Source organism: Chrysochloris asiatica, unplaced genomic scaffold, assembly GCF_000296735.1.
Source record: "Chrysochloris asiatica unplaced genomic scaffold, ChrAsi1.0 scaffold00022, whole genome shotgun sequence".
NCBI classification, from domain to species: Eukaryota; Metazoa; Chordata; class Mammalia; order Afrosoricida; family Chrysochloridae; genus Chrysochloris; species Chrysochloris asiatica.
This window is the reverse complement of record NW_006408540.1, coordinates 19,658,955-19,671,624: the sequence shown is the minus strand read 5'-3', so window position 1 is coordinate 19,671,624 and position 12,670 is coordinate 19,658,955. Positions and strand designations below refer to the sequence as shown.

Sequence of the window (12,670 nt, the reverse complement as noted above, 5' to 3'; positions counted from 1 at the left end):
GAATCAACTCGACAGCACTTAACAACAACAACATTCCCCCCGCCCCCCTACCCAGGACCTTCTAATGTGATCCCAGTTGATAGAGGTAGCCGGGAACTGATATTCATCTGTTCCGTCAGTCTTCTGGACTAATTGCTTCCAAGTGTCTCCAAGTTTCATCACTCTTCTTTCCTCCAGACAGGGCGAGACTAACGATTGCACCTTAGATAGCCATTCATGAACTTTTAAGATCCCAGTTATCACTCACCAAAGGAGACAGAACACTGTACCTGACCATAGTGTTCCCTGAGACTGTGGTCCTGAGCCCCCAGGTAGTTGATGCTTACATTCAGTAATGTGGATATGGCAGACTATAAAACATAAAAGGTAGAGTCTGCTGTCCCAGCCCTGAATTTGGTCTTAGCCATGAGCTGCTTTGGCAAACAGACTCGAAAAGTCTGTGAGCCTTGGGATTTTTCCTCTCTTTTGCTACTAAGAACTCTTTTCACCATCATGTGAATGAACACACTGGAGATGAAATACACATGGCTTTGGCTGATATTGAGCCAACCACCAGAAACACAGAGGCTGTCCTAGATACCTCAATCACATTGGTCCACACTAGAACTGTCCATCTGACCTATCTAAATTACAAGCAAATAAAACAGCTGTTACTCTAAACCACTAAATTTTGGAGTGGCTTGTTATACAGCAAAAGCTAAGTGATAAAATGGAGGATATTGGTCATAGACAAGAGAGGTTTTCAGTGGAGTGCTACGCATGGAACCTGGTTGGAGCTGAAGGGAAGGAATTGAACACAAGGCTTCTGAGCTTGACTGGTTCCCCTTTCTAACAAGGCCATTTCCTCAATCAGAAGCTCTACTGACCATCAGTCCCCACCTTCTTTCACTCTCCCTCTAGAGGCAGTACGCAGTACCTAAGTCATCTTACCTGAACACTTTGATGGGTGCATCTAGTCATGCCCAACCCACACACATCTCCTCACAGGATGGCCAAAGGGGGAGAGAGGAGGAGCTACATGCTCTGCTACTGCACTGCTAATACATGTTACCAGTACATTTCATTTGATATTTACACCACATGTGTGCACTGCTCCTTACAGGGCACCTAACTATCACTTGACAGGCCCTGACATGCTCAATACTTCTCATCTTCCAAGTATCTCAAAATGGAAGTAAATTCTCTACCTGAATAACAACTATGTTGTTGTTAAGTGTCATGAAGTCGATTCTGACTCATAGTGATCCTATATAGGGTTTCTGAGGAACAACTGTTGTGTTTGGACTACCGACCTTGTGGTCAAGTGCATTATCCTGCAGAGCCAAGACCTATAGTCACATTTAAATGGGACTGTAAATGTTTCTGAACAGCTTTTTATAATGTCAATGATATGTAAGTAAATAACTTACTTGGCAATCCGTAATTTCCCAACTTCACCTCTTCCGGGGGCTTTAGTCCATTGCTGTGACAAGTATTTAGGAACCTAAGATGAAGTAAAACACTAGTAAGACTATGCTTCCAATGCTCACACACCTTTTTTAAACATAAAATGATACCGCTGCTTTGGAGTGCCTACCTCTAGTAACTGATCATGAATTTCATGCTCTCATTCATGTTTTGTACTTATAAAGGATACTAAGACATGTAAGAAACCAAAATTTTGAGCTATCAATCAGCTTAAAGCCAATCTAGTTGATGACATAAAGCTAACACAGATCAAATAATCTTATCAATAATGAAATGCTACATCAAGGATCAATCCTATCCCCTCTGTACACAGGGTTGATCGGACAGGCAACTTAAACATTGGCTACCTAAAATGGCGGGGGTGGGGAGAGCGCTATACAGGCATGAAGTGAGTGGCTTTCAAGTTTTCAAAAGGCAGTTTAGTTTCAAAGTGTGTGGGGGAAGGTAGAATCCCCACTGAATAGTTTTCATCTTATCTAGACGGGTCTGGCAAAAGGAGATGGGGATAAGATTCTTATTAATTCAACAGTGAGTAATTTTATTATGATGAATTATGATGGTTACAACAGTAAAAGTAGAAGTTTTATAACAAAAAAGGGGAAGTGGTTAATCTTACATTCCAGGAACAAAGGATCCTAGGACCATCAAGTGAGAAGAGCATGAGCAGAATGTGGGACCCTATCCAGAGAAGCAGCCACACCAGAAATGGCGGCAGAGAAGACATGGAGAGAGGGAACAGCTGAGGACTCTAGATTCATGTAAAGAGAAAGACTGTGTGCTGGTGGCCAGCAGGCAGGCTTGCAGTGTGTCCTTTGGTTGTTTAAATGATTATATCTTCCTGAGTGTTTTTGTGTACATCCCCCAAAAAAGAGGGAATAGAAGCAAATACTGTTGAATGATGATGCACGGAGGAGATTGTAATCATTGCAATGAAACAATGCGTGTAAAACCGATGTTTTCCCATGGAAACTATCACTCAATTCACAAAAGCTTAAAAAAAATTTTTTTTTACAGAAAGAATCAATTAAACAATACACAAATTAAAAAAAAAACAAATAAAACACAAATAATGAAGTGCTAACTTATGTCCCCAAATAAATTCAATAAAATCCCAAAGAAGAAAAAAGCTACTCAAAAAGGCTTCTGAGAAGAGAATCATATTAATGACTAAAATGATGATATACTATAGAGACGCCACTGAGTTTAACATGATTTTAGAAATTTCATTATGTGTAAAATAGTAACTTTGACCAATATGGTGAAATATCTGCTGAGATAAAATTAATTAAGCACAACAGCTAATGTTGTTGTTGTTGTTGTTAAGTGCCGTCAAGTTGTTTCTGACCCATTGTTGTTGTTGAGTGCTGTCAAGTCGGTCCCGCTCATAGCGACCCTGTATAGGGTTTCCAAGGAGCGGCTGGTGCGCTTGAACCACTGACCTTGCGGTTCAAACCGACTTTGCAGTCCAGCGCATTAACCCACAGCACCACATTATATAATACTGTTTTCCTGGTCCCTGGAGGACGGCATCATGCTTGGTAGAGTGGAAGGTCAGTGGAAAAGAGGAAGACCCCTACCAACACTGTTATAAGTAAGTGCTTTACATAGATTAGCATATGAGAGGGCTCCAAAAAAAATGGAATTTTTCCACAGACTTTGAAAACTCTGGTATTTAATCATCACCTATCTATGAGAGAGGTAATTACCCTTGTTTTATAGATGATGAAACTGAGGCAAGGAAGCTCTTTACCCAAGGTTACAGGTAGTAAATGAGATTCGACCCAGGCAGGTCATCTGTCTCCAGGGTCTGTGCTCTTAACCAGCATACTATATTGTGTCTGCAACTGAGTGCACGCCATCTGAAGAGATTTAATTCTCAGAAGGAAAGGGAATAAAACAGAATCCCAATCTCATTTCTTCCACAAAGTAATATGGGTTCTAAAATAAGTATGCATCTATAAGATTATCTGATCGTGAGGAATAAATGAGACAATATATATATAAAGTATGTAGCATAATGCCTAACAAAAAGCAGGCACTCAATGAATATTAGATGTCATTATTACTTCCCACGAAACCCTGAAATGATAGCATGAATGTATGCCAAGAACTGTCTTATTTGCTTTTTTAACTAACCAATATCCACTTACATTGATACTGTAATAACACTGTGATTTACAGAAAGTAGAGTTCTATCTAAGACTCTATTAGCACAAAGAAGCATTTGGAAACATGTCAGGAATATACATGTCAAAAACTAGCTGTGTTATTTCAATCCTCTGAGCCTCAGATTTCCCAGCTGTGGAATGAGAATGATACGCAGCCTTTGCAGGGTGACTGGGAGAATTAAACAGAATTTAAGAAACAAAAACCCCAAATCTATTGCCATAGAGTCAATTCAATATTCAAGAATATATATGTCAAAAGACAACCCTATTGCTCTTTGCTAAAGGAGCTCTGGTAGCGTAGTGGTTAGGAATCGGACTGCGAGCCACAAGGTCAGCAGTTCAAAACTACCAGCTGTTCCACGGGAGAAAGATGAGGCTTTCTGCTCCCGTAAAGATTTACAGCCTTGGAAACCCTGTACAGGGTCGCTATGAGTCGGAACTGACTCCACGGCACATAACAACAACATTGCTATTTGCTACCCTATTGCTATCTGCTCAATTATACATGCAATCCCTACAGAATTGAGCTATCTGTTCAATTACACATGCAATCTTTACCAAAAGAAGCCCTTGGTGGAATACTGGTTAGCCACTCAACTGCTAATAAGTGAAAAGTTCAGCAGTTTGAACCTACCAGTCATGTCAAGTCTTGGCAACCCTATTAGACAGTTCTACTCTGTCTGAATTGATGCTATGGCAATGGATTTGGGGTTTTGTTTTTTAAGTCTATTCAATCCTCTCAATTACCCTGCAAATTCGGAATCATTCTCATTCCACAGCTGAGAAAATTGAGGCTCAGGGACTGAAATAACACAGCTAGTTAGTATCAGACATGATCCCAGATTGGTGTGATGTTCTCTTCCCAATACCAAAGGGCCTCCCATGAAGGCACAGGTGCTCAAGAAGAGTATGTCAAAGGTTTAAGGAATAGAGAATTCTGAAGATTCCATATCCTGACTATGTTTCAACTACAATGCAGCACGCTCATTCAAGCAAATTTTGAGGATTTGGCAATTCCTTATAGCAACTGTATCCACACCATGTATCAGTAACAATGATGGAGATTGGGAAAAAGTCTCCTCTGATTATGAATGACAGAAAATCAACTTAACTCAGCAAACAAAAAGCTGATTCATTGACAAGTAACTAAAAAGTCCAGAGATAGCTTTATGGAGTCTTCAAGGTCGGTGTGAACTGCAAGGTCAGTGGTTCAAACTCACAGCTGCTCCTCAGAAACCCTACACAGGGGCGCTATGAGTTGGAAATAACAACAAGGGCTCAAATAAAGAGTCCCTGGTTGGTGCAAAGGTTAAGTGCTCAGCTACTGACCGAACTGGCAGATCAAATCCACTCAGAGACACCTCAGAAGAAAGGCCAACTGCTCTGCTTCTGAAAGGCTGTAGCCCTGAAAACCTTATCAAGCACGGTTTTATTCTCACATGGAGTCACTGTGAATTAGCATTAACGCAACAGCAACTGGGTAAAGGGCTCAAATGAAGTCACCTTTTACTACTCTTCTCTCCCCTTTATTGGCTCAATTATTTCATAGGTTTTCACTTTGTGTGAAAGATAGCTAAAATAGCTCCCAAAGAGCAATCATTCCCTTCTCAAAAGTCCTAAGCAAAAATGCATTATCTCTCATGGCACTGACTACGTCATATTCCCCTCCTCGGACCTATCACTGTACCCACAGAGATGAAACACTTCCACTAGCCAATCTGAGCCAATGATAACTTTGGAAAAGGGCAGCCAACAAACACTGAAGGGGATGTGGAGTGACCAATCATTTCTACGTAGTAAAAGCAGGGTGGTCACAAGTGGGTACTGGTGCAAGAAAGTAGATGTCCATAACATTACCTGTCAGAACTAGGATCTCAAATTGATCTCTACAAATAATTGTTATAACATCAGATCTTTTCATCCTTGGCCTAGAAAGTTATTACCTTATGGCCTGAACCTTGAAATCCTGCCCAGCACGCTAGCTTTTGTTTCTGGCTTTATCTTTGATTTTAACCCTATTAAACATTTTATGTCAGTTACTGTAACACAAAGGGAACATTTTCTTCTACTGTTAGCAGTCCACTCATCTATCAATGGCAAGTTAAATTCCCTAATAAGTCCTTACAAAAAATGTATTTTCTTCATTATATTCCAATCTCCTGGTTCAGATGAACCCTATTTTCAGAAGCCCTAAAACCTTCTCAGAATTGGTAACAGGATTGCTTCCATAATATTTCAAGCCACCATTCTAACAACCACCTCCTACCTTCCCAGCTCTCTCCCCAGTGCTTTTACTCCAACAGTTTATCAATCCCTCTAATTCACTGATCCCAGTGAACACCTTCACAATGTCCCCCATCAGCGAAATGACCTCATCGCTGTGTTTAATGGCCCTAGACAATGTATTTGTTCTTCTGTCAGTCCAAGGTACTTTCAATATTCAAATACATCAGGTCTTCTCCAGTCTTCCTTATTCTTTGTCCATATTTCACAATGCATAAGAGGCAATTGAAAATACCACAGCTTGGGTCAGGCACACCTTAGTCCTCAAAGTGATACCTTTGCTTTCTAATGCTTTAAAGCGTTCTGTTGCAGCAGATTTGCCCAATGAAATACATCATTTATTTCCCTAACTACTGCTTCTAAGAACATTGATTGGGGATTCAACACATAGTGAAAACCTAAAACAGTGTAAACCTATTCCACAGGTTTAAAGGGGTATAATCTTTATGAAAACAGAGTGCCATATCTTTCTCTGGAGGAGTGCCTGGTGGGTTTGAACTGTCAATCTTTCAGTTAGCAGCCATGTGCTTTAGCAACATTATACCACTAGGGCTCCAGTAGGCTATAGAATTTAATTTTAATGCAATTCACCTAATTTCATTCTCAGAGGCAAACTTTGTTTCAAAGATCTAGTTCAAAGTAAGGGAAGGAGAGGGGACAATGCCAATAATGGAATGGGATCTTTCCCATCTGCTTGCTCCCCTCCCTTCACTGTTGGTTCCTTAAAATGCTATTAAAAGAGATAGAGGCAGAGATGGGGGCATGGAGATGAGGAGTGGCTGAGGACTCTAGATTCATCAACCAAGAAGAGAAGGACTAAGAACTGGTGGCCAGGAACAGACTTACAGAGTGTGTCCTTTGGATATGTAAATTATTAAATATGCCTGACTGGGTTTTTATTTGTTTGTTTGTGTGTTTTTAAAAAAGCTAAAGTGGATCAAGAGAAATACTTTTAACTGATGGTATATGGAGGGGATTGTGGTCAATGTAATGAAACATGTTATATGAATTGTTGAATGTGAAACTGATGATGTGCCCTGTAAACTTTCACTCAATCCACAATAAAAACCTTAAATTAAAAGGAAAAAAAAAATGGCATAGTAAAGAGCAAAAAAAAAAAAAAAAATGCTATTAAAGCTAAGAGCAGACAAAAGTGCTAGGGAGCCTTGGAACTCTTGGATGAGTCCAACTACTTCAATATGTTTACCAGGTCAGAAGAAACTACAGCCAAATTTAGGTCATCAAATGACAAAAAAATAGTGCTAAGGAAGTGACTATGTATCATACACTATAACAAATATAAGAATCAAATCCAGTATAACAATTACACCTAATACAACTGATGACCAACTTAAACAATTATTTGATCCTGAAGCTAGTTAATAAAACAGTAAGTCTGGAACTCATACTACATCACCCTCATTACTATAACAAAACAGGTGGTTCCCAAATAACCCCATTAGTTTATTTCAAAAGGTTGCCAAAATATGTTCTGGTTGTGTACTGTCAAGTCAGTTCTGACTCATTGCAACCCTGTACAAGGTTTCTAAGGAGTGGCTGGTGGATTTGAACCTCCGAACTTGTGGTTAGCAGTCCAGTGCTTATCCTACAGCACCACTCTAGACCAAAATATTATACCATTTTTTAAAAAAGTAGAATATAATGAGGACAGCACTTCAATCACATATAACTATACGAAAAGCTTAAATCAAGTGGTTTAGCTGTTATGCATGATGTAACTCAGCAGTTATGGAATGATGTAATATCCTCCACTCTGTAATCTGATGGAATCCTAGTGTGGTAATGTAGGATAAGCAATGAACTGCATAACCAATTTGAACTGCAAGGTCGGTGGTACAAATCCACCAGCTGCTCCTCGGAAAACAGTTTCTATGAGTCTCTGACTCAATGGCATTTAACAACAACAATGTTATCTGATGGATCAGCCCTGATTAATGCTGCTGTTGTTATGTGCCAAGGAGTTGACCCGACTCATAGCGACCCTGTACAGGGTTTCTGAGGCTGTAAATCTTTATAGGAGCAGAAAGCCTCATCTTTCTCTCACAGAACAGCTGGTAGTTTCAAACTGCAACCTTGCGGTTTGCAGCCCACTTCGTGGCCACTACGCTATCACAGCTCTGGTCCAACTTCCTTTTCGGAAGTTCCAGCCCATTAAAACTGTTGTTGTTAAATGCTGTTGAGTTGGCTCAGACTTTTAACGACCCTGCATAAGGTTTTTGAGGTGCAGCTGGTGAGCTTGAACCACTGACCTTACAGCTGCAAACTGACCCAGCAGTCCAGCACATAAGGTCCACAGTACCATAAACTAAGTCTCAAAAACGGGAGGAAGAAGAGGAAGAAAAAACAATGGGGTTCCAAAACACTCTTGCCAACGAGTCACTTGTGAGGTATCTGTGTTGTTTCTACTGTTCCCACTCATTTTAAAAAATCAGATGAAAAGGGCACAATAGGGGATGTGTTCTCCGATTTCCCATCAGTGAGACGGTCAGAAAATGATTCACTGAAGTATTATTTCCTCAAGGAACCCTCCTTTGCCCCCTAGATTAGATCACGTGCCTTTGTTACTCACACACAGAGAACAATATTCTTGGCATCAATGCCCTTATCCAATTACAATTTACATTGGGGCTGATGTCTGTCTCCTGCACTAGATTTCCAACTCCATAAGAGCATGGCCATGTGTTTTTTCTCACCAGTCAAACTCAAGAGCCTAGCACAGTGACTGCAATAACTAAACACGTGCTGACTACCAATCAGCCTGCCCAAGCGAGGCAGACTAATAAGGTCAACCCTGCTTTTCAAGCCAAGGCACTAAGGTTAACGTGTGCCAACATTACAATGCCAACTTCTCTGCCAACTTTGTTTCATCAAGTATCAGTGCCCCATTTACTAATCTGCAAAGTCCTGTTTCTTGCAGAATACATGTGATTAAGGGCATTTTAATAGTCATTGTGGTAAAAACAAAACAAAACAAATTCCTTTGAGTTGATTCTGACTCATAGCGACCCTATTTAGGGTTTCTGACACTGCTGATCTTTACAAGAGCAGACAGCCTCATCTTGCTCCCAAGAAATGGTTGATGAGTTTATATCTTGCAATTAGCAGCCCAATGCCTAACCCACAGTGCCACCAGGGCTCCTTATATGACACCCATATTCTCCCATCATGACTGAAGCCCTGCCTATCCCCCCAGCTGCTGGGAGAGCAGCTGGCAAATACCCTGGGCTTCTATCCCTCTTTGGAACTGCGTCCACCGAAAACAACACCCTCCCCTCCCTCCCCCCCAAGGTCACATCAAGATTGATCCACTGGGCATACTTAGTCTGACTCTGCAGACTTCTCCCTATGAAACACTTCTTGGCTTTCACAGAGACTATATCACATCCTCTGTCCAATCCTGCAATAAGTCTTTTCTGTTCCCAAGTGAATCTAAGAGCAGTCCCTAGTAATACCATGCATGCTAATCTCCACCTCAAAATCAGCTTCGCAGGTAGCCCAACCTGTGGCAGGGACCTTTTACTCCCAGGTTTTCCTGAAATTCAAAATATGGAGTTGATAAGACCCAAGGGACACAGAAATAAAGCTCTCACTGTACCCCCTGAATCACCAGGGAGATAATCCATGAAAGGGATTCAAGGGGAAAAAGACATTGCCTATTCCTGGCATAAACTTTGTAGCCAAACAGACCTAAATTTGAGTTACGTGGTCTAAGCTTGGGTGTCGTGGATTGAATGGTGTGTCCTCTCCCCCGGCCCCAATATTCTGTCTCTTCAGGTGGGCATGATTCTCAGTGGTTTGGCAGTTATGTAATGATGTAATTTCCCCACCCCCCCATGAAGTGATCTGATGGATCAGTCCTGATCCAATATAAGGGGATTAGACTGAGATGCAATACCCTTCCTTAATCAAGCCACAGTCCTGGTCCCAAGTAAGGGAGTTTCCCTGAGGGGTGTGACCGATACCACCTTTTCATCTCAAAAAAAAAAAAAAAAAGCAAGCAGAAAGAGGGTCATAGCACCACCAAGAAAGAAGAGGAGTGGAGCATGTCCTTTAGATTGCTGGCAATCTCCTAGACTTAGGGAAGGCCAACACATAGAGACTTCCAGGAACACCAGGTCCACACACAGGTGAAAGGAGACAAGGACCCTTCCTCAAAGCCAATCTAGACAGAGCCTTCCCCTGCAGCTGGCACCCTCAATCTGGACATCTAGCCTCCTAAACTGTGAAAACATACATTTGTTGTTAAAGCTATCCACTTATGGCATTTCTGTTTAAGCTGCACTAGGATAATGAAGACACTGAACAAGATAATTAGTATCCATAAGCCTCAAATTTACCATCTGGAAGATACAGGTACCTAGTACCACAGCATAGATTTGCTTTGTAAAATACTTAGTGTATAGGATATGCAAATTCCAGCGACTTTGGGGTATCACCCATTGTAGCGTGAACGCTCACTGGTATATAGCTTTCTCTTTACCTGTCAATGTCCAACTGCTGGCCAGCCTGTGAAGAAATAAAGCTGAGCCTGGTGGCACTTGAGTTGTTGAATGAAAGATACAACATTCACAGGACATGATGTCCTAACTCTCTCCTCCAATAAAGATTTGTCAGTATGTTTACCAGACGAAGCCTGGCTGGGTAGAAACACTCCATTTGATTGGATAGTAAGGTCTTGTCAAAACCCCATCTCTCCATTCCCCAAAAAGAGAACCCACTGCCCACTGCCTTCAAGTCAATTCTGACTCACAGAGATTCTACAGGACAGAGCAGAACTGCACAGTAGAAGGTTTCCAAGACTGTAAATCTTTCTGCTGTAGAGCAGCTGGTGGGTTCAAACCACTAACTTTTTGGTTAACAGACCAACACTTATCCACTGTGATGACTACAACCTAGAAAACCCTGGGGAGCAGTTGTAGTCAGCAACTCAGGGAGGTGCCATGAGTGGGGGGGCATATCATTATAAAATAGACACTTGAGGGGGAGAGAAAGGAACAGCCAGAAATATCACCATGAGTGGGGGGACTGATTTGACAGCAACAACAACAAAACCTCCCTAGTCACTATCTGTCAGTTTGTCATGCTGTGGTGGCTTGCATGTTGCTATGATGCTGGAAGCTATGCCACTGGTATTTCAAATACCAGCAGGGTCACCATGGTGGACAGGTTTTAACAGAGCTTCCACACTAAGAAAGACTAGGAAGAAAGACGAGGTGATCTACTTCTGAGAAGTTGTGGTGGTGTGATGGTGGTGTGCTGTGGAGTCGGTTGCGACTCATAGCGACCCTATGGTTATAAATTTCCAAGGTTATAAATCTTTACGGGAGCAGAAAGTCTCATCTTTCTCCCATACAGCACCTGGTTGCTACAAACTGCTGACCCTGAGGTTCGCAGCCCGGTTCATAAGCACAACGCAGTATCCAATGAAAATCCTACGATCACAACAGAACAGTCTCCAATATTCTACCAGAAGATGAGCCCCTGAGGTTAGAAGGCCTGCAATCATGGACAGGGACCACCAATGAGGATGAAGATGGCACTGCAGTGGACAATGGTTCTTTCTGCTGCCCACGAGGTCACCATGAGTCAAAGGTAACTAAAAAGTGACAAACAACAAAAGTATTGGGATCCAAAATAGAACTGGGCTAAAATATTTAAAACATCATCCGATTTTTAAGTAATGATTTTTGGAGGCTGAGGTAACTAGCTGACAAACTTAACAGTGGCATAGACTGAGTCACACAGGGCAGTGCAAACTATAAGGCAAAACCGTGAGGTCACACTTGCCTTCCCAGGAAGGTAGGTTTCTTCTCAGCTTTGCTAGGAAGTTTTTCTAAGTAGTCAACGTCATAGGTTCTTCTTAAATGTCATCTTCTCTAAAAAGTTATCCCTGTCTTGGCCAGATAAATATGACTTTTTCCCTACTACAAACTCCCAAAGACTACATGTACAGTTCTTACTGCATCTATCCCACTGTGTTCTTGCCTAAGGATGGAGTCAATTAAATGTATACAAGAAAACAAATAATTGGAAGAAAATTCATAAACATTGAGATACTCTAAGAAGAAATTTATTAATTTTGCAACAAGTGTTCCTCAAACATCAGAACTCAAGTTTTCATTCAGAATGATAAATATTAACATAAAGTATACAGGCTTAAAATTTATGTAATTCCATTTACAAATTGTAACTGGGTAGAAAAAGAATGAAGAAACACTTTCTAAGTTCCATGTTATATTGTAATATCACACAAAGAAGCGTGAAAATGAAAAAGACGATTGCCAAAAAGGGGGAAATAATGTTAAGATGCTTGGCTGTCTTTCAAATCTTGGTTCCCCTGGCATATCATTATAAAATAGACACTTGAGGGGGAGAGAAAGGAACAGCCAGAAATATCACCACAGAAAGCTTGTAAGTCTGTCTTCTGCCTATAACTGATTGGAATACCTAAAATGGGGCTACAACGTGCCCAGTGAAGGAGGCTTCCTGTGGGGCCTCTGTATTACATAAAACCATAAGTGGAATCCTGAACCCTATCCAGAATCTTCTGAGGTGGGAAATTTCCACTTGAAAGGACAAGCAGACCAGCATGGAGTGGCTAGAAGAACAGAAGATACTTTATGAAAGAAAGACCCACAGGAAAAATACAAAACAACAACGGCAGTCCAACTGATTACTACAAGAACAAGCAAGTTGCTCACCCAGGAGACATCAAGGCAAGTGGCCGGGTC

General features: G+C 41.2%; 1 protein-coding gene across 1 annotated transcript in view; it reads right to left on the bottom strand.

The window, feature by feature from the left end:
• GTF2F2 (general transcription factor IIF, polypeptide 2, 30kDa) overlaps positions 1–12,670 on the bottom strand; it is a 176,871-nt gene that overhangs the window by 157,802 nt on the left and 6,399 nt on the right. The window contains exon 2 of the mRNA XM_006837619.1: positions 1,410–1,483. Within this exon, the coding sequence (XP_006837682.1) occupies positions 1,410–1,483 (74 nt within the window). The remainder of the gene's footprint in view (positions 1–1,409; positions 1,484–12,670) is intronic.